The following is a 27405-nucleotide window of genomic DNA, read 5'->3' as shown; positions in this document are numbered from 1 at the left end:
GCCAGGAGATAACTGGCCGCTGGTCACTCACCATGGATACTCCCAGACGAACGTGGGGGATGTCGCAATGGGCCCCGTGCGCTGGGCGCGGCTCTCGGGGGGCACCTGCCAACCGTGGGGGGTGCTTGAAGGGCCCCCAGGGTGGAGACAGAGTCCAAGGTGCCCGTGTGCGTCAGCCTGCGGGAGCAGGGCTGGGGAGAAGGCAGCCGCTCACGTGCCAGCGTCATTCCTTTCCGCCTTCGGGGCTGGAGTGACAGCACAGCGGGGAGGGCGTTTGCCTTCGCTCGCGGCCGACCCGGGTTCGATTCCCAGCATCCCATATGGTCCCCTGGGCACCGCTAGGAGTGATTCCTGAGTGTAGAGCCAGCAGTGACCTTTTGTTATTCTCTTTCCTCCCTCCCCTCCGCCCCCTCTCCTGGGTACTTGAGAATGGAATTCAAAAGATGATTCTTTCGGCGTCCAAGGGAAATCCCTACAGTCGAAGGCGCAGTCGGCAGTCGGCCTTGCTTCCCAGAGAGCCTCCGGGAAGCGGGTCAGGGAAGCGGGTTGTCATTCTAAGGGAACCAGGTGGGAGAAATTCAGCCGGCCGGGCAGAGGGGGCAGCGGGGTTAGGGACCCCGGCAGTTTGGGCTCGACTCGAAGGCTGCGTCCACGGTCACCGCCGCCCTCGGGAGAGAGCCCAGAAGCACCCCAGCCGGGAACACCCTGCTGCGCAGCCTGGCGGGACCGTGGAAAGTTCTGCCCGTTTCAGTTCATCCTGGAAAAACAGGCTCCCGTTCAAATGGCCCCGAGGTGTTGTTCCGAGTGTGAGTGAGAAGTGTAGGTAGAGCGACAGTCCCAGGAATAACAGCCCCGCAGCACACCCGGGGCTGAGCCCGGTGGCTCCGGGCTGCTTCGTCCTTTTTTTTTTTTTTTAATATATATATATTTTTTTATTGAATCACTGTGAGATACACAGTTACAAAGTCGCTCGTGATGGGGTTTCAGTCGTGCAATGTTCCATCATGCTGAGTCGGCGGGAGAGGGACAGACATAGAATGATCGCACTCGGCTGTGGGCTATAAAATAAACATAGTGTGAGAAGTGAGAGTAACACCCAAGGACAGTGCTCGGTCCTTTGAATCGGTTCCTCAGTGCTCCTCGCACCCTGGGCCGCTCAGCTGACAGGAGGCGGGAATCCACCGAGTGTAGCCAAACTCCGCAGGCGGTTCTGACCGAACCTGGGGAGGTGCGGGCCACAGAGGTCAGGTGGGGTGTCCCGCCGCTTTGTCGCCTCAAAACTCACCCTGAGCGTGCTACAAATCAGCACTGAGCTCCTCCCTCACCTTCTGAGCAAGCTCTTCTCCCCGCAAGCGCTCTCTCAGCGGCTTGGCTGCGGAGTCGGGCCAAGATAACGGCTGGCCAGCGCCCCGAGTACGAGCCAGCTGCCGCCCTTTCTGTCTGGATTTGGGATTTCCCACTTAAAAAAGAAAAAAAGAGTTTGCTTTTACTGCTTCTGCTTCATTGTCCCCGGGGCCAGTGCTCACCTTGGTGTTGCCAAGGCCGGACCCCAGGCCCGCAGGCTCACGCGACAAGCACATGCTCCATCCCTGCCCCGCGTCGCTGTCTAGAATCAGCCCCTGAGGACACGTGGAGCCGTGGAGGCCCCAGAAGGGCCACCCACCAGTGAGAGGTTAGCTCCAGCTGACCCCCGACAAGCTCGGAGAGCGAAGCCACGGGCCAGAGCCGGGGCCGTCTCAGACGTCCAGGGGCCGCCGATACGCTCATCATCTTCTAGGTAAAGCTCACGCCAAAAACATTCATCTTCTGGGGGCCGGAGCGATAGCACAGCGGGGAGGGCGTTTGCCTTGCACGCGGCCGACCTGGGTTCGATTCCCAGCATCCCATATGGTCCCCCAGCACTGCCAGGAGTAATTCCTGAGTGTAGAGCCAGGAGTGACCCCTGTGCATCGCTGGGTGTGACCTGAAAAGTAAAAAAAAAAAAAAATTCATCTTCTTCTAGGTAAAAATTGCCTTCAGTAAGTTTGTCTTCTAGATAGATCTGGAACGTTTCCCGGGCACATGAGCAGCCCTGCTGGTTTTTAAATCGCCCAGAAATCTGTCCCAACCCCTGGCTTTGAGCTGCCTCATTGACATCTTTCAGCGTCTCATACCGGGTCGTCAAGAAATTCAAACAACTCCAGGTGATAGTGCCCTGGGGGGTGGGTGGGGGTGGACGAGACACAGTCCTGGTCTCTGGGTCTGAGAGGTGCTGGGGTGGATGGACAGCAACTCGGGTGTCTGGGTGGGAATGAATGCATGGCCGGGCACCTGGGGCGAAGGGGCAACTCAGCAAGCAAGGGGGAGTCACGGCAGACTCTGGACCAGAGCCGCCTTGGGTGGGCATGGAGGGGAGGGAGACCACCTAGACCCCGCCTCGGGTGGGCATCGAGGGGAGGGAGACCACCCAGACCCCGTCTCAGTGGGCAGCGAGGGGAGGGAGACCACCCAGACTGTAGGAGGCCGGGCGGGCACAGAAGAAGGTAATTGCTTCGTTCCTAGCCCAGTGCCTCCTGACCGGCCCCGCTGGACGGGAGTGGACCCAGTGTCAGTTGGCAAGGAGGCCACTCAGAAACCAGATGAGGGGCCGGAGCGATAGCACAGCGGGTAGGGCGTTTGCCTTGCATGTGGCATCCCCGGCATCCTATATGGTCCCCCAAGCACCGCCAGGAGTAATTCCTGAGTGCAAAGCCAGGAGTAACCCCTGAGCATAGCTGTGTGTGACCCAAAAAGCAAAAAAAAAAAAAAAAAAAAAGAAAAAAAGAAACCAGATGAACACCAGCAGGAGCAGGGACAAGGGTCCTTATCACAGCCCCAAACACCTGGTTCTCCCCTCCCGGGAATCACTGTGCAAGCACACAGCTTTGCTGTGTCGGGCCACACGGCCAGCCAGTGGCGACGCGTGTGCCTCTGACTTGTCTCTGTGTGTCTGTGTTTTGTTTGCGGGGGCAGGGGGTCATACCCGGCGAAGCTTAGGAAACCGTATGGGGCCCCGGGGTTGAAGCTGGGTTCGTTGTGCGCCAGAGACACCTGCGCCCACTGTACGATCGCTCCAGCCCTGGTGTGTGTCTTTCGGGGTCACCTGTTTCTGTTCTTGAATGTGATGTAAGCGCAGTCCTGCCGTGCGGTGGGTTTGGTTCTGTGTCTGGGTCTTTCCCAACTCTGCAGTCTCGTTATTCTTTCCTATTCCTTCTGTCAGGGCTTTCTCCCTGTCGGAACTGGAAGGTTCTGCTTTGAGCGACTGTCCCACCGTCTGTCCTCCGTCCAGCCAAGGGGCATTTGGATTGGTTCCAGGTTTGGGCCAGCGGCTGATTTCGTGGCTCTTTAGGTTAATACCTAATTGCTAGTTGACAGGACAGGTATTTGTTTAACTTCACAAAGTGCTGCCAAACGGTTTCCCAAAGTGACTTTCCCCTTTCACACCCTCACCGGGTTCGAGTGTGAATTCCAACCGTCCCACACCCTCGCCCACATTTGTATTGTGAGCCTTTTTCATTTTAAGCATTATCAATAGGAATGGCACACGGCGATTATAATTTGCCCTTCCTTGGTAATTATTGGCATGGACCGTCTTTTCCATGTGTTCTTTAGTTATTGTGCATCTTCTCTATAAGTTGTCTGTTCCAATAACTTGTCCATTATTTTAAGTTGCAATAATTTTATTATTATTATTATTATTATTATTGTTTTGGGGGTCACATTCGGTGTTGCACAGGGGTTACTCCTGGCTCTGCACTCAGGAATTACTCCTGGTGGTGCTTGGGGGACCATATGGGATGCTGGGAATTGAACCCGGTCAGCCTCGTGCAAGGCAAATGCCTTCCCCACTGTGCTATCGCTCCAGCCCCAACAATTTTATTATTTATTTTTTAATCTCTCTCTCTCCATATTTATGAGATGTATTACCAGCATTTGAATGTGTAAATCGATCTGTGTGTTATACGTATTTTTCCCAACCACAATTTGACATTCACTTTCATTTTTTAATTTTTTTCTTTGGCTTCTCATCAATCTTAATATTATAGAATTTAAGGGGGTTTGGCTCCATCCCTCTGTCTGTGTGTGACTGTCACCACCCCCACCTTTTGCGTTTCCAAGAGCCATTCCACCACCAAAGAGACGCTGTCCTCATCCTCGCTGTCTGTTCATTTCCTTTTTCCTTTTGATTTTGGGCCACGCCCAGCAGTTCACAGGCGTCACTCCAGGCTCTGCGTTCAGAGACCCCTCCTGGCTCTGCTCACGGCACCATACGGGATGCCGGGGATTCAGGGCAGGGTCGGCTGCATGGAAGGCAAATGCCTTAAACTCTGAGCTATCCCTCCAGCTGCATACACACACACACACACACACACACACACACACACACACACACACACACACGCTCCCCGTGTTTCCTCGCCCTCCCACGGGGTCAGCGTGAGGAAGGTGTGCCTTCACACACGTTGAGGCTCTTGCCCGGACACTCAGGCCAGGTGATGGAGGTGACCCAGACGCCCTCAGCAGCCTGACCCTAAGTCTGCACCACAGCTCACCAGGGCTTCTTGTATTCCACACGTCAGACCTAAATGTTGGCGGCCCCTCTGCTCACGCAGCTGGGGACCCCCCAGGAACCGACGGCTCTTCACCTCCTCCTCCTCCTGTTCTCACTCAGAGTCGCCTCGCCCTTGTAATCCTGTCTGACACAGTGTCTCCGGCTGTCCGTGAGCCTGTGATTTATGTTGTCATCTTTGCCGGTGACCCGTGAAGCTGGGTCTGGAGGCAGGAAAAGCCAGTAGCCAGAGGCCCTGCGCTCAAGCCCTGTCAGTGCTCCCCGTGGAGGACAACAGAGCATCCCGGAGAGGATGAGAGTGTGGTCTTGGGGAATGGCCAGTCCACGGCGCGGGGGCAAGTCACTCTTAATCCCCAGGTGGGAGAGAGATGAAGGGAAGAGATGTGCTCGCTTTTGCCGAGACCAAGACAGCTCTTAAGCCGGGGAGTCTGCGGCCCAGGGACAGCTGTCCCCTGACTGAAACATCTGTCGAGGAGCCTTCACTCTGCTCGTTTCTCTCACGCGGCCCCAATCTCCCCAAAAGCTTTTGCGTCGTCTTTGGAACCCTCTCATGACAAGATTAACAGTTGCGCGACACTGGCTTTGCACAGATGAAACCTCTCGTGTATAGTTAAACACACACACACACACACACACACACACACACACACACACACACACACTACTGGGCCCACTCTGGCAGCCCTTATTTTTAAATTTTATTTATTTTATATTTTTGCTTTTTGGGTCACACCCGGCGATGCACAGGGGTCACTCCTGGCTCTGCGCTCAGGAATTACCCCTGGCGGTGCTCAGGGGACCATATGGGATGCTGGGAATCAAACCCAGGTTGGCCGCGTGCAAGGCAAACGCCCTACCCGCTGTGCTATGGCTCCAGCACCAGCAGCCCTTATTTATTTAGGGGCAGTGACGTCTTTCCCAGGGAGTGGGGAACGAGCTATAATCATCACACTTAATCCCCAGGTGGGAGACTATGGCATAAAATGAGCCCCGTGTGCATCAGGCAGAGGCTGACAGAGAACGGGCTTCTTGGGGCTGCCCGGGGGCTGCAGCTGGCCAGGGATGGAGCGTCCAGACGGGCTCTCCTTCCTGAGCAGGGGCAGAAGGGACGGGTAGGAGGTCTGGGGTTGCCTGACCCCCCACAGCATGGCCCTGCTCCTGCATGAGAGCCTTATCCTATTAATCGCACGTTAATAAGTTATTGGTGCAAAGCCTTGGGTTCGAGAAGCAGAAAAAGGAGAAGATAAAAGGAAGAAGGAAAGAGGGGTCAGAGTAGTATTACAGCAGGTAAGGCACTTGCCTTGCAGGAAGCCAGCTCAGGTGCGATCCTTGGCAGAGCACAGAGCCAGGAGTCAGTCCTGAGCACAGCTGGGTGTGGTCAAAAGAGAAAAGAAGAAAAGAAAAGAAAGAGGGGCTGGAGCGATAGCACAGCGGGTAGGGCGTTTGCCTTGCACGGGGCCGACCTGGGTTCGATTCCCAGCATCCCATATGGTCCCCCAAGCACTGCCAGGGGTGATTCCTGAGTGCAGAGCCAGGAGTGACCCCTGTGCATCGCCAGGTGTGACCCAAAAAGCAAAGAAAGAAAAAGAAAGAAAAGGGCTGGAGTGATAGCACAGCAGGTAGGGCGTTTGCCTTGCACGTGGCTGACCCGGGTTCGAATCCCAGCATCCCATATGGTCCTCTGAGCACCGCCAGGGGTAATTCCTGAGTGCATGAGCCAGGAGTAACCCCTGTGCATTGCCGGGTGTGACCCAAAAAGCAAAAAAAAAAAAAGAAAGAAATTTAAAAAAAAAGGAAAGAAAAGCCAGAAGCCAGGGGGTCCTCTCACAGCAAGGGTCAGCTTGGGGTGGCTGGGTAGAGAAACTGTGTATGGACGCACAGCGATACTTCTCACCTGGGACACAAGATGAAACAGTGGAAGGTGCTGTATCTGGATGGACCCGGAGGGGGTCACGCGGTGAAGTTCGTCCGAAGGAGAGAGACAGACACAGAGTGACCGCTCAGAAGTGGATCTAAAGAAACAGGAGGGGTCTACAAACCCAGAGCAGCAGGAGGTGAGAACTGGTCTTCAGGAGGAAGCACTTAGGCAGTGGAACAGGGGACACTGGGCAGTGGGGGCGAAGTGGACGCTGGGGGCGGTCTGGGGAGGGGTTCTATTATGCAGGAGGCCCTGGCTTAATAGTATTGGAAACCATGGGGCCTAAAATAATAAATTTTTTTTCAAAAAGAATCCCCCCCAGTTCTTTTCTTCCTTCCTTCCTTCCTTCCTTCCTTCCTTCCTTCCTTCCTTCCTTCCTTCCTTCCTTCCTTCCTTCCTTCCTTCCTTCCTTCCTTCCTTCCTTCCTTCCTTCCTTTCTTTCTTTCTTTCTTTCTTTCTTTCTTTCTTTCTTTCTTTCTTTCTTTCTTTCTTTCTTTCTCTCTCTCTCTCTCTCTCTTTCTTTCTTTCTTTCTTTCTTTCTTTCTTTCTTTCTTTCTTTCTTTCTTTCTTTCTTTCTTTCTTCTTTCTTTTCTTTTTTTTTGCTTTTTGAGTCATACCCGGCGATGTGGGCTGGAGCGCTAGCACAGTGGTAGGGCATTCACCTTTCACGTGGCCGACCCGAGTTCGATTCCTCTGCCCCTCTCGGAGAGCCCGGCAAGCTACCAAGAGTATCGTGGCCTCACGGCAGAGCCTGACAAGCTATCCGTGGCGTATTGCATATGCCAAAAATAGTAACAACAAGTCTCACAATGAGAGATGTTACTGGTGCCCGCTCAAACAAATTGATGAGCAATGGGATGACAGTGACAGTGACCCAGCGATGCACAGGAGTTACTCCTGGCTCATGCACTCAGGAATTCCCCCTGGCGGTGCTCAGGGGGCCATATGGAATGCTGGGGCAAACGTCCTACCCGCTGTGCTATTGCTCCAGTTCCCCTCACCCAGTTCTTAAGGTTAAATTAACATGATACATAGGTTGATCTTCTATCAAATAAGTCTGATCTATCCAACTTGCACTTGATTTTTCATTTTTTCCTTCATTTTTATTTTTGTGTGGTTCTGGCGACCTCATGCAAGGCCCTCTCCCCAGATGATTCAACCTGTTCAGAGAATAATTTGGCAACAGTTTTGTGTATGAGTGTGTGTGTTGTATGTTTTTCTGGACTTAAGCACACAGGCCCTCATACATATGAAGCATTCACTAACCACTGAACTTCCTCTCTGGCCCTTGGCAACATTTTCCAGAGGCATAAAAATATTGTTAGGCATGACCACAGAATCTCAGCCCAACAATTCCTCCCTAAAGGAATAATCTCTGCACTGAAAAGACAATTTATAATCATGCAAACATGTATTATAATATTATTCATGATAGCAAAAATTAGAAACTACTTTCCATCACAATAGCAAAAATTGGTTAAAATTATTACAAGAATATGATAGTCATTAAAAGAGAGTTGGTTAGGGGTCGGAGCAATAGCACAACAGGTAGGATGTTTGCCTTGCATGCAGCTGACCCAGGTTCGATTCCTGGCATCCCATATGGTATTCTGGCACTGCCAGGAGTAATTCCTGAGTTCAGAGCCAGGAGTGACCTCTGAGCATCGCTGGGTGTGACCCAAAAAGCAAATTAAAAGAGAGAGAGAGAGGGAGAGAGAGAGAGAGAGAGGGAGAGAGAGAGAGAGAGTTGTTCACCACTGGATAGAAAAAAAAAGCAAAATCTTACCTCTGACCCTAGCATTTATCATTTTGTACAATGGTTAGAAATTAATTAAAAACAGTTTTTGAGTAGACACTGAAATGGAGCATATTCCCCTCTGTAAAATTTAAGAGTTTTTTTGTCCAAGCTCGTAATATTATTTTGGTTTTGTTTGCCTGGGGGCCACAGACAGCAATGCTCAGGGCTCACTCCTGCCTCTGTGCTCAGGGTCCACTCCTGGCAAAGTTTGGGGCCCCTTACGGGGTGTTGGAGACTGAACCCGGGTCTGCGGCATGCAAGGCAAGTGCCCTGCCCACTGCGCTGTCTCACTGGCCCCTAGAAGACCTTTGAAATCTTTTTTTCCTTCCCTCCCTGTGGCATTTTTTGGATAACGGGTGGGGTGGTGTTGGGAGGCACCACACTCAGTTGTGATGCTCGAACACAGCTGGCTGCAGTCACAGGAGGTCACACCCTCTGTTGGGGCACCAGGGATGCCCAGGGGGCAGCCCCAAAGGGACCCCACGCAGCCAGGGGGTGGTGCTAGCAGCAAACTCAGCTCTCGGCCGCAAGGCAGGTGCTACCTGCTGAGCCACCCCAGGGACCGGCTGGCTCTTTCCAAGGTCTCAGAGGATTTTGAGTCTTTCCTGGGTCTTCCAAGCAGAGTCGGCTGGCCCAGGAGCTACCCCGGGTGGGACTGGGTCACCTTGCCTGGGAGGCGAGTGCTAGCACCTAGGGGTACGGTCTTCTCTGATCCCACGGTGCTGGGACCACAGGGCTGCTTCCGTGGTGTCGGGGGGTGGGGGGGGGGCGGCGGTTCCGGAGCTGTCCCTGGTGCCACTCAGGAGACTGTATGGTGCAGGCGATTGGAGTGGGGCACCCTCGGGCAGGCGCGCACCTGACCCCCGCACTATCTACCTGACGTCAGAAACCATTTGATACTGTATCAGTGATGGTTCTCGCTTGCCAGTGAGACAATCTGGATTTGGGAACTCTAATGGTTTATCTGAAGGAATGAATCATCCTTGTGGCACTACAGAAATTAGATTCCAAGTCCTAAGCCAAAGGACTTCTGGGCTGTGAGGAGGGAAAACACACACACACACACACACACATGCACACACATACGCACACACATGCACGTACGCGTACACACACGCATGCACACACATACACACACACATGCACGTACTCGTGCACACACATATACACACGTGTACACACACACACGCACACACACACCTGCCTGCAGTAACTCGTGAGCAGGTTTCTGGGATTGTTTGTGCTGGGAATAGAATCTGGACATCACAGATTTTCCATTTCACTTTATGGTTCTCTGAAATCACTACGCCCTAGCCACGGGCTTATTTTGATTTATAATTTATTGCCTCGGCTGGGAATTGCAATTTATTGCCCCAACTGGGAGTTGCTACCAGATTTCTAAGTCCTGTGACCAGCGTCCAGCTTGTCCGGACAGAGGCGGTATCGGCACCAAGCGGGCACTCGGCGTGGCCTTTTGTCAGGTGGAAGAAATAAGTGACTCGCAGGTAAAAAGCATTAAAAAGCGAGGTCCGGGGAGTTCAAGCAGCCGGCACATGCCTGGCATGTGGGGGCCACATGTTCTGTCTCTGGAAGCAGACGGGAGCCCCCGCCCGCTGCACCCTCGGGGCACTGTGTGGTGTGGCCCCGATAAAGAACCTCTTTTGCAGCGTAGGTTGTGTGCATGTGTGTGTGTACACACGCGCGCACACGCCGTAGAGACCCATGCCGATCTCACCACGGACAGATGGTTCCAAAGCCCCAGTTGCTATCTCTGAAGCAGAAGTCTTCTGTGAGGCGGGTCGCAAAGGTTTCCCTTGGGGAAATCCCCAAGCGATTTCCTAACACCACATCAGTCCCAGGCAAGCGCTCCCAGTTCACGGGACTCCCTGGGGTCCAGACAGCCCCCCAGGACGCAGAGACGGCGTCTGTCTGTCCACCTCAGGTGCCCTCTGCAGGGCAGAAGGAACCTGTGACAGTTGAAGGTTCTTCTACTTTGGCCGCCCCATCGTATCCATTCAGAATGCAAGGTCTGTGTCACTGGACACGGGCGGGCAGGGGCGACGCCGTCACGCCTGGTTCCTGCTTCACGTTTTGTTCTACTTAAACCTCTTTGTTTTTCTTAAAACCCTGCTTCTCCCCCCGGCCATCTGCAAGGGGAGGACAACTGGGCTGGAAACTCGGCCTTGGCAAATGGTTTCCTCACCACTAGCCGCTATTGGACAAACAACTGCCAGGACGGTCTGAAGCGTGTCATAGCGAGCCGTCTGCGACTGTCTGCTTGTACCATCTGAGCTGAGGAAGGAAACTTGCAATTTTCACTTACGTTTCTGTTTGAATTTGTGAGCGCGGCTATGATGTAAGCAAGGAAATATAGACCTAGCAGCTCCTCCCTGGCTGGGTCTGGCTTGGGCCTGCGTGCCTAGCAGCTCGACCCCAGCGAGCTGGCTTGATCAACTCCGCTTGTGTGTGGCATTACAGGCTGAACTCTTTGTGCGGGTTCCCAGAGGGGGAAATTACCGACACCGGGCCCTAACTGTGTTGATCCTTGTTAGATGTTATTCTAAATATATATTTTTCCAGTGCCAGGGACCCACCCCGGGACCTCACACCAGGGAAGCAGGGTTGTTTCCTCCCCCGAGTCACACCCGGCAGGGTTGGGCTTCTCCTTTACAGCACGAAAGAATCTGCACTTGGGCCAGAGCGATAGTACAGCAGGGGGGGCACTTGCCTTCCAATGTGGCTGACCCAGGTTCAACCCGCCCTACCGGCCCCCCAGCCCCCACCAGGAGAGAGCCCTGCCTGCAGAGCGGGGAGCGATCCCTGAGCACCGCTGGTGTGGCCCAAGAAACAAAACCAGATCTGTGCTAGTGAGCGCAGGACGGCGCTGCACCGTTCTCTCAGAGGGCTTCGTAGGCAGAGAATATGCACCAATGTTTATTTTTTTGCTGCTTTTTGGATCACACCCAGTGATGCTCAGGAATTACTCCTGGCAGTGCTTTGGGGACCATATGGGATGCCGGGAATCGAACCCGGGTTGGCCGCATGCAAGGCAAACGCCTTAGACACTGTACTATCACTCCAGCCCCCTTGAAAGGGACAGAAACACCAGACTCTCACCTGAAGACTCAGCATGGGGAGGCAGAGCTCAAGGGGCCGAGCCCACACTCTGTATGAGGGAGCCCCAGGTGTGACCCCTGAAAACGCAGGGTTCCCCCAGACTCCCCCTGCCCAGCGCCTCCAGAAACAGGCCGCTTTGAACGGTTGCCCTGAATTTTCCAGACATATGAATTTGCCTCCCCTCCCATTTGGAATAGTGCAGGGGCAGGGTGAGAAGCGGATAGAAGGTGTCCTGTTTCCCCTCGTGTCCTCTGCACAGGTGAGAAGCGTGAGACTTGTTGTTACTGTGTTTGGCATATCGAATACACCACGGGGAGCTTGCCAGGCTCTGCCGTGCGGGCAGGATACTCTCACTAGCTTGCTGGACTCTCAGAGAGGGTTGGAGGAATTAAACCCAGGTTGGCTGTGTGCAAGCCAAACGCCCTACCCGCTGTGCTATCGCTCCAGTTCTCTGTCGTATAAAGCCATTATTAAACATTTTGGAGAGGAAGCAACCACATCACTCTGTTGCTGGGCGGTACTGTCGCCAGCTGCTCCTTGGCCTTTAGCAGAGCTTCTGCCTAGCTACCGGGACCTTTTTCCTTTTCTTGCAGCGTCAGGGATTGAACCAAGGGTGTCATGCACACAAGGCAAGTCTCAGCCCACTGAGCTTTGGCCCTGGTCCCTTCATCTGAAGGAATGTGTCAGTTTATTCAGGTTTGTTCTTCCTGGCATTTGTCGGCTACTGATGTTCACAGCATCCATCCCTGCGTGCTCGGAAGCAAGCCCTTTACCCTCTCCAATCAAGGTGCCTGTAATTTGCAGAGATGAAGGTGGAATTTTTGTGACAAGAGCATCTCTGCTAGCTGGGGAGGCTTTCTGACCTCCCAGAACCTAATTCATCACGCCTCATTCTAAACATCTTGGATTTAAATTGCTAATGGGTGGAAATTCCCACTTTTACTAGTGTGTTCTCTATGTTCAGATAAAAAAAAAACCAAGAAATGAAACAAGAAAAAAATAGAAGTTGAATGATTCTGCTGCTTCTCTGATATACTTTATCATAGCTCAGCAGAAGACTTACTACTTCCTTGTTCTTTATGACAAAAAACAAACACAAGTCTTGCCGTTCTTTTATATCCCTCTACCATTTTTTTTTTTGGCCAAACCCAATGGTGCTCAGGGATTACACCTGGCTCTGCACACAGAAGTAACTCCTGGTGGTGCTCAGGGGACCCTATGAGATGCCGGGGATTGAACATGGGTCAGCTGTGTGCAAGACCAGTGCCCTCCCTGCTATAATCATCACTCCACTCCCTCTTTGCCATTTTTAAAAATACTTAATTTGGTTACTATATAACTCATACTGAGCTGGAGCGATAACACAGCAGTAGGACGTTTGCCCGTGGCGTATTCGATACGCTAAAAACAGTAACAATAAATCTCACAATGAGAGACGTTACTGGTACCCACTCGAGCAAAATCGATGAGCAATGGGATGACAGTGACGGTGATAACTCATAATAGATTCGCGACACATTTTCATTCATCCTCGGTTACTACCACTTCTTTACATCACATGCATATCATTTGAAGATCCAGGCTTCGCTTTTTACAGCTCTTCCCAAGAGAATTTATTCTTCAGATCCCAAACATGACTCGAGACGATACATCATCCGTTTCCCCATCGCAGCCCCGAAAACTCCCTTCCCACACTGTCTGCCCAAACAGCACCCGAGACGGTCTCTTCAACTCCAAAGTCTTGTGGTAACGTCTTGGGTCCGTCTCCGCTGACCCCCCCAGGGGCCGTCCAGGGGTCCAGAGAGGGTCCCTCCCGAGAGCCAGCGGGGGCCCGAGTTTGGTGAGAGAAACGTGGCCAGTCAGCTCTCGGTCGAGCGGGAGGCACAGAGGCCTTCGCAGCGGGGCTCTGGCCCGGACCCTGCACCCGGGTAAGCCCCTGGCGCCTCCGCGCGGGAGCGGGGACCGAGCAGAGGCCTTTCCCACTCGTCCCAGCCCTGCCCAGCCCACGGCTCCCCCGGGCTCTCGAACTGGACGTACGTCTCTCTGGCCAGGTCGTCCTCCCCGAGGGACTCAGGCGAGCACCGCAGCCTGCACAGCTTGTAGAGCAGGAAGAAAGTCAGGGGCACGACGGCCACGCCGGCCGCCCCGCTGGCCAGGACCAGGGCCGAGTGCGAGGGGCCGCCGCCCTCCGTGGCGAAGCTGATGCACTGCTGTGTCCGGGGCGGCGCCCCTGAGGGGCAGACGCAGGCCACGTACCGCTGGCCGGCCTCCAGGCCCGCGATGGTGACCCGGTTCCCACGGGTGTCCGCGTGCAGCAGCCGCAGGTCCTCCTCACCGAGCCTGGAGTACAGCACGGTGACCCCCGAGCCCCCCGGCACGCTCCCGGGGTCCCAGGTCAGAGTCGCGCTCTCCCGGGTCCGGCCCACCACCCTGAGGTTTTCTATCCCGGCAGCGATGATGACTGTGGGCGGGGCCCCATCCAGGGACACCAGCTCGCCCACCCCACGGGGACTGGCCAGGGCATGCGTCCTTCCGCCCAGCCCCGCCGCCGGCTGCCTCTGCCCGCCTGGGCTCAGCGCCGTGCTGGAAGGAAGGGCGGCAGAGGAGGCGGGCGGCAGGGACAAGGCCACGGAGGGGCGAGGAGGGGACGCAGGGGAGGGAGGAAGGGAAGTGGGGGCCCAGGAGGAGGAGGAGGAGGAGGAGGAGGACGTGGGGGCCAGAGGCCAGGGGGACGTGGACGGCCACTCGGGCTGGGCCTCCGGCTGGGGGCCGCCTCCCGTCCGCTCCCGCGTGTCTGCAGACGGCGCGGCCGTGCTGGGACCCACCACCATCACAGCCACCACGGCGTCCGCCGTGCCAGCCGGGTTCTTGGCCCGACACCTGTAACCCCCAGCGTCCGAGTGCGAGACGCCCGCCACGCTGATGACAGACCAGCGGACACCTTCGGCCGGGGACTCCTGGATGGCTGGAAGGGAAACGAAAGTCTGTGAGAAAAGAGAAAGGAAAGGACGAGACTCAGGGGGCAGGGGGTGCGCTGCAGATGGCGGACCCTCCCCTCCCCCTCCTCCCCTCCCCGGACAGAGGAAACGCCCCAAGCACTGGGCTGAGGGGCTGGAGCGATAGCACAGCGGGGAGGGCGTTTGCCTTGTATGCGGCCGACCCGGGTTCGATTCCCAGCATCCCATAGGGTCCCCCGAGCACCGCCAGGAGTAATTCCTGAGTGCAGAGCCAGGAGTAACCCCTGTGCAACACCGGGTGTGACCCCCCCCCAAAAAAAAGAGCTGAGCTGAGCGGCCTAGCACGGTGTAGCCCCCGACTCCTGCACGACCCCGCAGCCCCACGGCAGTGGGAAGGAGGCCCCAGACACATGCCGGCAGCAGGACATGCCGAGGGTGCTGCTCCTGGCACAGTGCTCCTGTGTGCACTCAGGGCGGGTGACGGCTTCAGGCTGGCTGAGGTGCCACGGGTGCGGCGGCAGCGGGGAGACCCAGAGCCGGCCACTGGGGTAGAGGGTCTGTAGAGGGTCTGGAGGTGCTGCGAGCAGGGGCGGGGCAGCAAGTCACCCACCACCATCAACCTCCTTCTCAGGGCCACAGGCCCCAGGCCATTTGCCCAGAGCTGCAGCACGTCAGGGAGGGGCAGGTGGAGTTTCTGTGTGGTGTGTGCGATCCCCGGGCTCCAGGCGCACGTGGTGGAGGCTGAGCCACACTCACAAGCTGCTGTGCCGTCCGCGTGGGGTGGCAGCTCTCTGCATGCGGTAGGGGGACCGGGCAGATGTGGGCTAGCGGGGCCAGGGCAGGGCCGGACTTTCCCTCCGGGCTGCAGACGCCCCCGTGTGGGGCATCAGGACCCTCATGCTAAAGAGGTTTTGCTTCCTGGGAGGTTTCTGTCAACTTGATTATTTAAACAATTATTGGAAAATAATAGATTCGGATGAAAGTACTCTGGGGCCCCTGCAGTGCTCGGGGCTGTTTCTGAGTTTGTGCTGGGGAGTTGGTGCCCACGGTGTTCAGGGCCTGCCCGCTGCTGGGCACTGACCCCGGCGTCCAGCGCGCGAAGCCTGCCTTGGTGTAGGCTGGCAGACAGGGAAAGGCCTCGGCCCTGAAACTCGGTCAACAAAACTTCTGGGAGAGAAACTCTAAGGCTGACCCACCCTGTGGAGACAGGTAAGACTGAGCAGCTGCAGACCCCGAGGAGATTGGACCCTCCCCGGGAAGGAGATTCCTCAAATACCCTCGGACCACTCCCTTAACCTGATTAACTTTAGTGATTCAGCCCAGAGAAGACTCCAGAACAACCTAGACCAAGACATCCTGAGAAGATACTGGGCAAAGGCCCCCTTGAACAGAGGAAGGACACGCCTGTGCTGCCTGAGCCCACGTGCTGCTTGTGCCCACGTGGCCGAGCACATGTGGTGCCTGAGCACACGCGTCACCCGCATCTCCCCTCCTGAGCTGTGGACTTGCATGCTCTCCTGTCCAATGCCGGGGTGTGTAGGGCTCTCTCCGCCCTTGGAGAAGCCCGCGTTCTCTCTTGAGCACGTTACTCTCTCTCACGCTCTCCCCCTCCACCCCTTCAAAAACCCTCCAAGTAAAGTCTATCAACTTCACTGCTTGTCTACCCCTGAAATTCCTTTCTCTGAGGCGAGACGCCCTAACCCTGGGTCCCGGGTGGCAGAGGCGGATGGAGAGAAAGTGACCGTCTTCACATGAGCCACCCGTGGGGCCACCGACATCTCTGTGAGCTGTCACTCAGGCCCGGAAAGGCCTTTTTTGAGGCAATTGCAACAGCATCGCCATGTCCAGAGTAACGGGCCTTTCTGCAACCCGCCAGCCACTGGGCCGTGCCGGGGGCTGTAGGTGGAACCCAGGGCGCCCGTCCCCACCGTCACCCCTCTCTGGCTTCTGGGAGAAGAAAACTGCTCGGCCTGATTTTCTCTCCTCAGCGAGGGCCCCTGCGGTGAGCACTCCCCAACATGAAGAACCTCCTCGGTTCCTCGTGTCCAGCAGCCTGGGAAGAGGAACCCAGCGGCCGGTGTCACGGGGACGCTCCTTGTCTTGCCCACGGGGGATCCTCAGAGCCAAGCTCGAGACACCCTCGCACCCCAGGTACCTGTGTGGTTGACGGGCGAGCCGTCGGCTCGGGTCCAGGCGAGCCTCGGGGTGGGGAAGCCAGTGGCGTCGCACCGAAGCAGGACGTTGCTGCCCGGCACCGACGTGATATGCGTGGCCGAGACCTTCACGGACGGCTTCACACACCGCTCCAGCTCGGCGCGCCCGAACGGGATCCCGGCCAGGCGCTCGGGCCCGTGGCATGTCAGCAGGGGGTCCAGCAGCACCAGGGCCGGGGCCGGGGCCCTGGACAGCTCGATGAGTCTGGAGATGTGGCAGTCACACCGCCAGGGGTTGTCCTGAAGACCTAAAGCAGACGGGGGGGCGGGGGGGGGGACGGGCTGAGCCTCTCGGGGGAGGCAGGTCTGTGCTCGGTCCTGAAACAAGGGCCTGTGGCAGGAGGCCAAGGACCCGGCGTCCGGCCTTGTCGGCTCAGATCATTAACGCTTACAGCGAAACGCTCCCGGGCGCTGCTCTGCCGGACTCTGAGCACTTGCCTATATCGCCTCGTTCAAGCCCAACAACCCCCCCGAGGAAGAGAGGCTCATTATCTCTGTGTTCAAGAGGAATAATCCGGGGCCCAGAGAAGCAGGTGTTTTGACTAAGATCATAGAGCCAGTGCCAGAGCCAGAATCTGAATCAAAGTACCATGAAGTTTCGTACTTCACGTGATGGAGCGTTTCTCAGGGGCGGTGAAAGGACCGACACACCCTAAGTGCCAGGCGGGGCAGGGGGGAAGGGGCTGGCTTTGCACAGAGCTGACCAGGGATGAACCCGGGAGCACCGAGCCTGGTGTAAGCGCCGGGCACTGCTGGACCTGGTCCAACCCCACTCCACACCCCCAGAAAAGCTCTCCGGGACACAGAGAAGCTCGTAGCTCAGCATGAAATATTGCCATCATTTTGTCTGAATTTTAAGGTTTTTTTTTTTTTTTTTTTTGCTTTTTGGGTCACATCCATCAATGCTCAGGGGTTACTCCTGGCTCTGCACTCAGGAATCACCCCTGGCGGTGCTCAGGGGACCATATGGGATGCTGGGATTTGAACCCGGGTCGGCCGCGTGCAAGGCAAACGCCCTACCTGCTGTGCTATTACTCCAGCCCCCTTGTCTGAATTTTATGACCTACTCAGGGTAATGCGAGTTCCACGTAGCAAGAGCGTAGAGGAAGCTGCAGCGAATGTCATGAGACAGGATGGGAGGCCGGGAGACGTGGCCGAGTGTGGGTGTGTGGGTGGGAGGCCGGGAGACGTGGCCGAGTGTGGGTGTGTGGGTGGGAGGCCGGGAGACGTGGCCGAGTGTGGGTGTCGGGAAGGGAGGCCATCAGACGGGTGTCCGAGCTGGCCGAGGGGGTACATTGTTCAAATCCTCCTTCAGGAGGGAACCAGGGCGAGAACGCTGGTCCACTGCCTCGGTGACCTGCCGCGCTTCTCCCGAGAGAGCTGAAGTGCTCCTTTGTCACCGGGGGCGGCCGCTGAGCGACTCTGTCTCCGCAGGGAGACGGGCTCAGGGAGATGAGAGTGTGACTGAGCTTTCCACGGAGGCCTCTCCGCCCCGACGCCGAGCACGGAGGAGATGGTGGCCAGGGTGGCAAGGCGCCCCTTCCCGTCACGCTCTCTCTGACCCGGACTCCAGAGCCCAGCTCAGGAAGGGACTTGGCAGAACACGGTGGAGCCCGGCGGGAGGAACGGCAGACCTGTGGCTGGTACCGGCACCGGGAGGCCGAGGCGTCTGCCCGAGGCCACGCAGGGCCCCGCCGTCAGGGGTGGACGCTTGCTGGCCCGACCCGAGCTCTTCTTTCTCAGCCACCGCGGGATGGACGGGCGCTCTCTGGGGCTGGAGAGGGTCTCTGCACTGTCACACCTGACTGACGACGGGCAGCACAGAGGGGTCACCGCCGTGGCCCCCTAAGTGACACGGGTCGGGGAATGCCCAGCTGTGGAAGCCCCTGTCCCTGCACCAAGCCCCTCTCTGCATCAGCACAGGACGGAGATGCCGCGACGGGCACCAGGAGGTGTCTCCAGAGGCGGCAGATGTCAAGCCGCGGGAGGGAAAGGACACAGACTTGACCCGTCTCAATCACGCCTTGGGACTGTTACATAAACGTGTTAATCACGAGCCCAAAGCGACCCAGCCGGTCCCCTAGGGAAGTTACGTAAGCCAGGACAACGTTTTCAAGTCCCTCAAAAATAAAACCGTGGTCTCTTCCAGCTTGGAAGCAGCTCCGGTCAAAGGTACAGCTTTGAAAACTCTGAGTAAGAGCCGTGATCTGAGGGCTGAGCACTGCCTTGGAGAGGACAAAGGTCCAAGAACACCGGAGTTAAACTGTCATTCTGCTGAATTCCTCCCAGGCGGGACTCCAGCCAGTCACGGTCACTCGCATTCATTAATTTATTTTATGCAACTGCACTCAGCGGCCCAAGTAAACTTTGCCTTGTCTCTTTCCTGGGAGAGCATTGTTGATGTGTCTGCGTGTGTGCACCATGATGGTTGGAGAAGGTTAGGCTCTGTGTGTGTGTGTGTGTGTGTGTGTGTGTGTGTGTGTGTGTGTGTGTGTGTGTGTAAAGTCAGCAATAACTCTCTGTCAAAGGAGCGGATAGGGCACTTGCCTTGGATGTAGTCAACCTGCGTTCCTTCCCTGGCATCCCCTGTGGACCTCCAAGCCAGCCAGGAGTGGTTGCTGAGCACAGAGCCAGAAGTAACCCCTGAGCACTGAATAACTTCTACAAAAATTTTTCTGTGCAAATTATTCTGAATATACTGAAAGTTCCCCAGATAGTTCTGTGGAGGCGGCCATGCTTCCCAATCCAGGGGCAGAAAGAAAGTTTTCAACAAACGGTGCCAGGTCAACTGGACGGCTGTTGGGGGATGACCCCAACCCTTCACCTCAGGCTGTGCTCAGACTGTTTGGAGGCAGGTCACGGACATAAGAAGGAGATCTGGGGCTGGAGCCATAGTACAGAGGGAGGGCATTTGCCTCGCACATGGCCAACCTGGGTTCGACCCCAGCATCCCATAGGGTCCCCCAAGCACCTCCAAGAATAATCCCTGAGTGCATGAGGCAGGAATAGCCCCTGTGCATCACCAGGTATGACCCAAAGAACAAGATAAAACAAAACAAAAAAGCTAAGAAACACTAACACACACACAGAAACACACACATATACACACACACCATACACACACACACATCTGGGGGCTGAGGCAATAGTACTTCAGGTAAGGCTCTTGTCTTGCACACAGTCAACCTGGGTTCGATCCCCGGCACCCAGTATGATCTCCGAGCACTTCCAGGAGTGACCCCGGAGCACCACCCCGTGCGGGACCCCCTCAGAACCAATCTATGTCACTATAGGAGTAAAAGCAATATCTGTGGAAGAGACGTGTGAATTTGAGGTTGGACTTCTGTGGAACCGACGGTGGGGATAATCACCAACAAGGCACCACTGGAAAGCCGGCTGCCGCCCAGAAGCTCCCAGGAGGCCCTGACCGAGCACCCCTCGGGGTGGGGGGAGTTGGCCTGGCTGGACTGGGGCCGCCGCCACATTTCTGTGGGAACCCGTGGACTGCCCGAGCTGCAGACTCAGTTCTTTTTTTTTTTTTTGCTTTTTGGGTCACACCCGGCGATGCACAGGGGTCACTCCTGGCTCTGCACTCAGGAATCACCCCTGGTGGTGCTCAGGGGACCATATGGGATGCTGGGAATCGAACCCGGGTTGGCCGCGTGCAAGGCAAACACCCTACCCGCTGTGCTATCGCTCCAGCCCCCAGACTCAGTTCTAAGAAGCACAGAGCCCGGCTCCCGGCCGAGCAGGCCCGGGCAGTAGAGAAGCACCCAGGGCCTCTCGGCCCCCCTCGGGCTTCTCCAGCACCCTGCCGGGCCTCGGGGACCGACCTGCGCAAATATCTGCTCGTTCTTAAGAAGCAGGCCGTGGAAGCTTACCTGAAATTGTACTGAAATTGAAATCTAATGGAGCTTCACGATTAATTCATAACTTTATGTGCCTGGACACTAATTTACGTTGCTTATTTGGGTTTTGTTTTTTGAGAGACTTTATCTTTAGTTAGGATGGGCAGGGAGGGTGTGATACATCTGGCAGTGCCCAGGACTTTCTCCAGGCTCTGTACGTGGGTTCACATGCTAGAAATCGAACCCAGGTTGGCCGCATGCAAAACGAGCGCCACACTCACAGTCCAGCTCCCCTGACCAACAGCCACGTTACAAGATGGTTCTATTGGCTGTTTTTCCTCATGTAGGAGAGAGAGGGAGTCACTGAAAAGCCTGTCTAAACCGTTTTTTTTTTCTTTTTGGGTCACACCTGGCAATGCACAGGGGTTACTCCTGGCTCTGCACTCAGGAATTACTCCTGGCAGTGCTCGGGGGACCATATGAGATGCTGGGAATCGAACCCGGGTCGGCCGTGTAGAAGGCAAATGCCCTACCCACTGTGCTATCACTCCAGCCCTCCATATCCTTTTTTAAAAAATAAAATAAATATATGATTTTATAAAATAAAATAAATATATGATTTTGAGTATCTGGTTGGACAATAACCCTGGTTTTACCACAAATATCACATCACAGTGACCCAGCCCAACAGTTACCCGGTGAGAGGATTTGGTCAAACAGGCTAGTTTGTGCCTCATTTCTCCCTCCAACACAGAGACGGGGCGAACACGAGGCTGAGGAGTGCCATCTGTCAGACCGAAGCCCGGGCGAGCGCCCTGTCAGCATCAGCTGTCAGCGTCACGACACTTCCAACCACCCTGTGCCAGTGAGAATAACCCCGGGAAGTTCAAACAGCGTTTCCCATTGCAAGAGTTCAGGGGTCTCGGAGCCCATGAGAGACGGTGCTAGAGTTTAAGGCAGAAAGGTCCAGAAAATCTCGAAACGGTGTCACCACCACATGCTGGAGATGACGTGGAATATTCAAGATAGTTAAAGTAGCTGGGCTGGAGCCATAGCACAGTGGGTAGGGCGTTTGCCTTGCACGTGGCCGACCCAGGTTCGATTCCTCCATCCCTTTCGGAGAGCCCGGCAAGCTATCGAGAGTATCCCGCTGGCACGGCAGAACCTGGCAAGCTCCCCATGGGGTATTCGATATGCCAAAATCAGTAACAACAAGTCTCGCAAAGGGGACGTTACTGGTGCCCGCTAGAGCAAATCCATGAGCAACGGGATGACAGTGCTACAGTGTTACAGTTAAAGTAGCGAAGCCAAAATAGAGACACAAGCCTTGAATGAGATTGTCCTGTGGTGGAAGCGACAGCTGCCATGCAGCCCGCTCACTCTGAATACCCACCGCTGACGTGGCTTAGTGCTCAAGCGCCAGCCCCGCATGCGGGAAGTCTGGGTTCAAAGCCTGGCACTGCCCGCCCCATCCCCCCAAAAAAAAGCCAGGACAGTGGTGAGTGATGTGTCTTGGGGAGTAGATGCCTAACGCAAAGGTCCCGAGTTTGAGCCCCACTTACCCTCCCTGCGGCCGAGCACTGCCGGGTGGGTATGGCCCTGCTGGCCGACCCCTGAGCACTGCTGGCCGAGCACCGCCGGCCGGTGCCAGAAGAGACCCCAGGCCCCGCTGCCCCTGGCTGAGCTTACCAAGAACGACTCTCGCGGGGGAGGCGGCCTCCTGGCTCCCGGGCGCGGGGACCACGTGGGGCCAGCTGTCCAGGAAGTCCGGCGGCAGCGTGGCCAGCCCGTTGCCAGACAGGTCCAGGTAGGCGAGGCGCCCGAGGAGGGGCCCCGCGGCGGCGGGCACGCTGCGGATCCTGTTGTTGTGCAGGACCAGGCTGCGCAGGCGGGGCGTGTCCCGCAGGGCTGCCCACGGGAAGGCCGCCAGCCCGTTGCCGTCCAGCCGCAGCTCGTGCAGGCGCCGCAGGTTGTAGAGGCTGCGCGCGTCCAGGCTGGCCACGGCGCTGTAGGTCACCCAGAGCCAGCGGAGCTCGGGCAGCGCGTAGAAGGCCTCGGCGGGGACGCTGCGGAGCGCCGCCCTCTCGATGCGGAGCTTCTCCGTGTCCGCGGGGACGCTGCGGGGCACCTCGGTCATGTCGGGGTCCTCGCACAGCACCACCACCCTAGGGCCGGGCGCCAGGGAAGGGAAGGGGCGAGGCTGTCGGGGCAGGCAGCGCTTCTCGCTCCGCCCCGGCCCACCTGCTCGGGACCGGCTCCTGCTCATTCGCATCATCTTCAGCTGAACCCTGTGAAACGCTCCTTTTTTTTTCCTTTTTGGGTCACACCCGGGGATGCTCAGGGGTTACCCCTGGCTCTGCACTCAGCACTTACTCCTGGCGGTGCTCAGGGGACCCTATGGGATGCTGGGAATCGAACCCAGGTCAGCCACATGCAAGGCAAATGCTTTCCCTGCTGTTCTTTGGCTCCGGCCCCAAAATGCTCCCTTTCATTTTTAAAGGAAAACATTGTCGGGGCTGGACAGACAGCACAGTGGGGAATCCTCGGTTCCACTAATATTCCCCAGAGGCCAAGTAGGGGTGTGGAAGCAGGGAGTAATCCCTGAGCACAGCTGTTGTGGACTCAAAGCTAAAATTTTTTTTCTTTTTGGGTCACACCCGGATATGCTCAGGGGTTACTCCTGGCTCTGCACTCAGCACTTACTCCTGGCGGTGCTCAAGGGACCCTATGGGATGCTGGGAATCGAACCCAGGTCAGCCACATGCAAGGCAAATGCTTTCCCTGCTGTCCTTTGGCTCCGGCCCCAAAATGCTCCCTTTCATTTTTAAAGGAAAACATTGTCGGGGCTGGACAGACAGCACAGTGGGGAATCCTCGGTTCCACTAACATTCCCCAGAGGCCAAGTAGGGGTGTGGAAGCAGGGAGTAATCCCTGAGCACTGCTGTTGTGGACTCAAAGCTAAAATTTTTTTTCTTTTTGGGTCACACCCGGATATGCTCAGGGGTTACTCCTGGCTCTGCACTCAGCACTTACTCCTGGCGGTGCTCAAGGGACCCTATGGGATGCTGGGAATCGAACCCAGGTCAGCCACATGCAAGGCAAATGCTTTCCCTGCTGTCCTTTGGCTCCGGCCCCAAAATGCTCCCTTTCATTTTTAAAGGAAAACATTGTCGGGGCTGGACAGACAGCACAGTGGGGAATCCTCGGTTCCACTAACATTCCCCAGAGGCCAAGTAGGGGTGTGGAAGCAGGGAGTAATCCCTGAGCACTGCTGTTGTGGACTCAAAGCTAAAATTTTTTTTCTTTTTGGGTCACACCCGGATATGCTCAGGGGTTACTCCTGGCTCTGCACTCAGCACTTACTCCTGGCGGTGCTCAAGGGACCCTATGGGATGCTGGGAATCGAACCCAGGTCAGCCACATGCAAGGCAAATGCTTTCCCTGCTGTCCTTTGGCTCCGGCCCCAAAATGCTCCCTTTCATTTTTAAAGGAAAACATTGTCGGGGCTGGACAGACAGCACAGTGGGGAATCCTCGGTTCCACTTAGTCCCCAGACGCCAAGTAGGGGGGTCGGAGCAGGGGGTAATCCCTGAGCACTGCTGGGTGTGGCCTCAAAACTAAATTATTATTATTATTATTATTTTGCTTTTTGGGTCACACCCAGCGATGCTCAGGGTTACTCCTGGCTCTGCACTCAGGAATTACTCCTGGCAGTGCCTGAGGGACCCTATGGGGTGCCGGGGATCAAACCCGGATCGGCTGCGTGCAAGGCAAACACCCTACCTGCTGTGCTATCGCTTCAGCCCCCAAATCTAAAATTAAAAAAATATATATTTTTTTAATTGTCCAATAGCTGTCTCCTATGGTTCTCCCTAACGTCCCTGGAGCTTTTGAACTTGGTCGGGCCTGCGTGGCAGCTGGGACCTCACGGACCCCATAGGCAGGTCCAGCGGCAGCTCTCAGCATGGACCTGGCCGGGTCAGCTCTGGGCTCTGCCTCGGGAAACCTCTTCCTCCTCTCCTGAGACCCGTCTGACTCTCCGTCCCTGTCTGTGTCAGGCCGGTGCCCCCTTAGGCCAAATTGTCACCTTCCAGCATCCCTGGGCTCTGGGACCTGGACGGCGCGTCCTGTCAGCCTGGCCTCTGGCCGCCCCTGCCCTCTCTGGGCTCTGGTTCTTTAGGAAAGGCCCACAAACGGCCTGGTTGCTGGCGTTCTCGCCAGATAGAATGCGCTGTGGTTTGGGTGAAAACCGTGAATAACGGGACCTCCAGGGAGGAGGAAAACGATCGTTTCTCCAATTGTTTCCCCCAAAGTGCTCCGCCCTGCTGTCCTAACTGGGGCTCGTCCAACGAGGGCCTCACGTTGAGTCACTTCCTACTCCTTTTCCTTAATTACCAAGTGATCACCTCGACAGGACACCTAGAGCTGATTAGGTAATAAATCAAGCAAAGCGCTCAAAAAACCATTACCACCAGGATTTGTTGGACAGCCTAAAACCGGGCCATTCTGTTTGTTTGTTGGCTTGCTTTGTTTGGGGGCCATGCCTGGTGGCGCCCAGGACTTACCCTGGCTCTGCTCTTAGGGATCACTCCTGGCACTGTTCAGGGGACCATACGGGGTGCCAGAAATCGTAGCTGAGTTGCCTGTGGACAAGGCAAGAGACCTACCTGCTGTGCTGCCTCTCAGGCCCTAATTTTTTTGGGGGGTGGGGGTCACACCTGGCAATGCACAGGGGTTATTACTCCTGGCTCATGCACTCAGGAATTACTCCTGGTGGTGCTCGGAGGACCATATGGGATGCTGGGAATCGAACCCAGGTCGGCAGTGTGCAAAGCAAACACTCTACCCACTGTGCTATCGCTCTAGCCCCGGGCCCTAATTTTTTTTTTTTATTGAATCACCATGTGGAAAGTTACAGAGTTCTCAGGCTTATGTCTCAGTTATACATTGCTCAAACACCTGTCCCTTCACCAGTGCCCATATTCCACCACCAAAAACCCCAGTATACTCCCACCCCCCGCCCTCCCCACCCCCGCCTGCGTAACTGATAAATTTCACTTCATTTTCTCTTTACCTTGATTACACTCCATATTTCAACACAAAAATCACTATTGTTGTTGGAGTTTTCTCCCCCAAAATTAGCCCTACTTAGAAGGAAGCATTTGATAATTAGTTTTCCATTGCTGAGAATGAAGAGATATGTGGTTTAGGATTTCTGTATTTTAGTATTTTAGTAATTAAGTCCGGGGAGATTTATGTTAGAAATTGCATCATTTCCCTTTCTGGGGCAGGATGGGGCAATAGCTTAGTTCACAGTCTAGAGACATGGCTGCAAGCACTTGCTGGGACTTAAAGTAGTCTAGCTGGCCTCCGGATTTTGGTCGATCAGCAGCAAAGCGGCTGCACAAAAGCGTGACCACCCAGGTCGAATCTCGGTGGAGCATGGAGCCGGTATCGGCCCCAGCCTGAGACTGCCCAAGTGTCCTGCTGTTTCAAGTTCATAACACATTTTTTTTTCCTCCTTCCCACGCCACCAAGTTCATACCTGCTTAATAGTCCTCATAATATGGCGGACACACGCCACTTCTCTCCAAAAAGGGAAAAAAAACGAGAAAGAAGGATATTTCCCCTCCTCGGTCTGCGTGGGGCTATGGCTTAGTTCACAGTCTAGAGACATCAGGCCCTAATTTTTTTTTCTTTTTGGGTCACACCTGGCAATACACAGGGGTCACTCTTGGCTCTGTACTCAGGAATTACCCCTGATGGTGCTCAGGGGACCATATGGGATGCTGGGAATCGAACCCAGGTCGGCTGCATGCAAGGCAAAAGCCCTACCCGCTGTGCTATCTCTCCAGCCCCCGGGCCCTAATTTTTTAACCAAACTGTTTTAAGAACTTCACTGTTCATTTCAAATAGCATACCCAAATCTGATCTTGTTAAAGACACAGTGCTTAAAAGACTACCATGTTTAATAAATGTGTTTTGATTTAACTTCTACCTAAATTTGAGGTAGGGAACATCCAGCCAGGCCCAGGCCAGATGACAGGACACGTCTGGTCCATGCCGGGAGAGACACGGATGTTTAACCTGGGCTGACTGTGGTCCCAGCAGCCTATCATGTGACCCAGAAATGATGTCATCATATCCTAGTGCCCCTTGGCAGACAAAAATTTCCCACCCAAAGAAGACAAGCTTACTGTAAGCCACTGCTCTCACTTCACAGGTAAATGCCAACACATCCTGGAGGTAGAGTCACGTCTCTGCACCCCTGCGCCCCTGTGCAGGGGTGCTGACCCCTCTGACATTTATTTTAAACTCCAGCATCTTCGAATGAAAACCTCACAGCTGTGAACTTCTCTAGCTTCTCTCTTGATAAAGACTCTTCTGAATATGATCAATCCCCAGAAGGACCTGGGGACCCCCCACCTCCCAGAGTCGAACGTGTGGGCACCCAGCATCCTGCCCACCTGCACTCGGGCTTCCTGCAACTTCCCGCAGACGCGCTTCTGAGGCCCGTGCTCCCAAGGGGGCATTTTGTGAATCACAGGGCCAGTGGCTCTGTCTAACACAGAGTGGGCGTGAGGGGCCCAGGGAGCTGGAGGGGCTCTTGGGAACCACACACCGCTCAAGAAGAAACCCGTGACCGGCTGCGACCAGCTGAGCTCCCTGGCCTGGAAGGGAAGCTGTTCTCTCCCCTGCTTGCTCTCCCGGACCCGGCACCGGCTCGGCAAACAGAGCGCCTACCTGGACTCCATGCCGTCATCCGTGCCGAGGGTATCGCAGGAGCACTGTGAGGGACACAGGCCACTCGCTCCTTCCAAAACGCCCAGCATGATGCCCAGGCAGGCCAGGAGCTGCATGGCACCAGGCAGAGGTTATCTAAGTGAGGGGCAAGGGCCAGAGCCTGGCGCTTGGGTGGCTGGTGCCAGGAGCCTGTGGGAACAGCGGCTTAGCTGGGATTAGCTG

General features: G+C 55.7%; 1 protein-coding gene across 1 annotated transcript; it reads right to left on the bottom strand.

The window, feature by feature from the left end:
* Window positions 1-13280: 13280 nt before the first annotated feature.
* On the bottom strand, window positions 13281-27299 carry LRIT3 (leucine rich repeat, Ig-like and transmembrane domains 3). Its single transcript, XM_004612759.2, has 5 exons — window positions 27184-27299; window positions 22129-22604; window positions 16534-16839; window positions 14155-14386; window positions 13281-14004 (listed from the first exon to the last, which is right to left on the bottom strand). The coding sequence occupies exons 1-5, from the start codon at window positions 27297-27299 to the stop codon at window positions 13281-13283; spliced, it is 1854 nt and encodes a 617-aa protein (XP_004612816.2).
* Window positions 27300-27405: the final 106 nt, after the last annotated feature.

This window comes from Sorex araneus, chromosome 6 (genome assembly GCF_027595985.1).
Source record: "Sorex araneus isolate mSorAra2 chromosome 6, mSorAra2.pri, whole genome shotgun sequence".
Lineage (NCBI taxonomy): Eukaryota > Metazoa > Chordata > Mammalia > Eulipotyphla > Soricidae > Sorex > Sorex araneus.
This window is presented reverse-complemented; position numbering and strand designations above follow the sequence as displayed.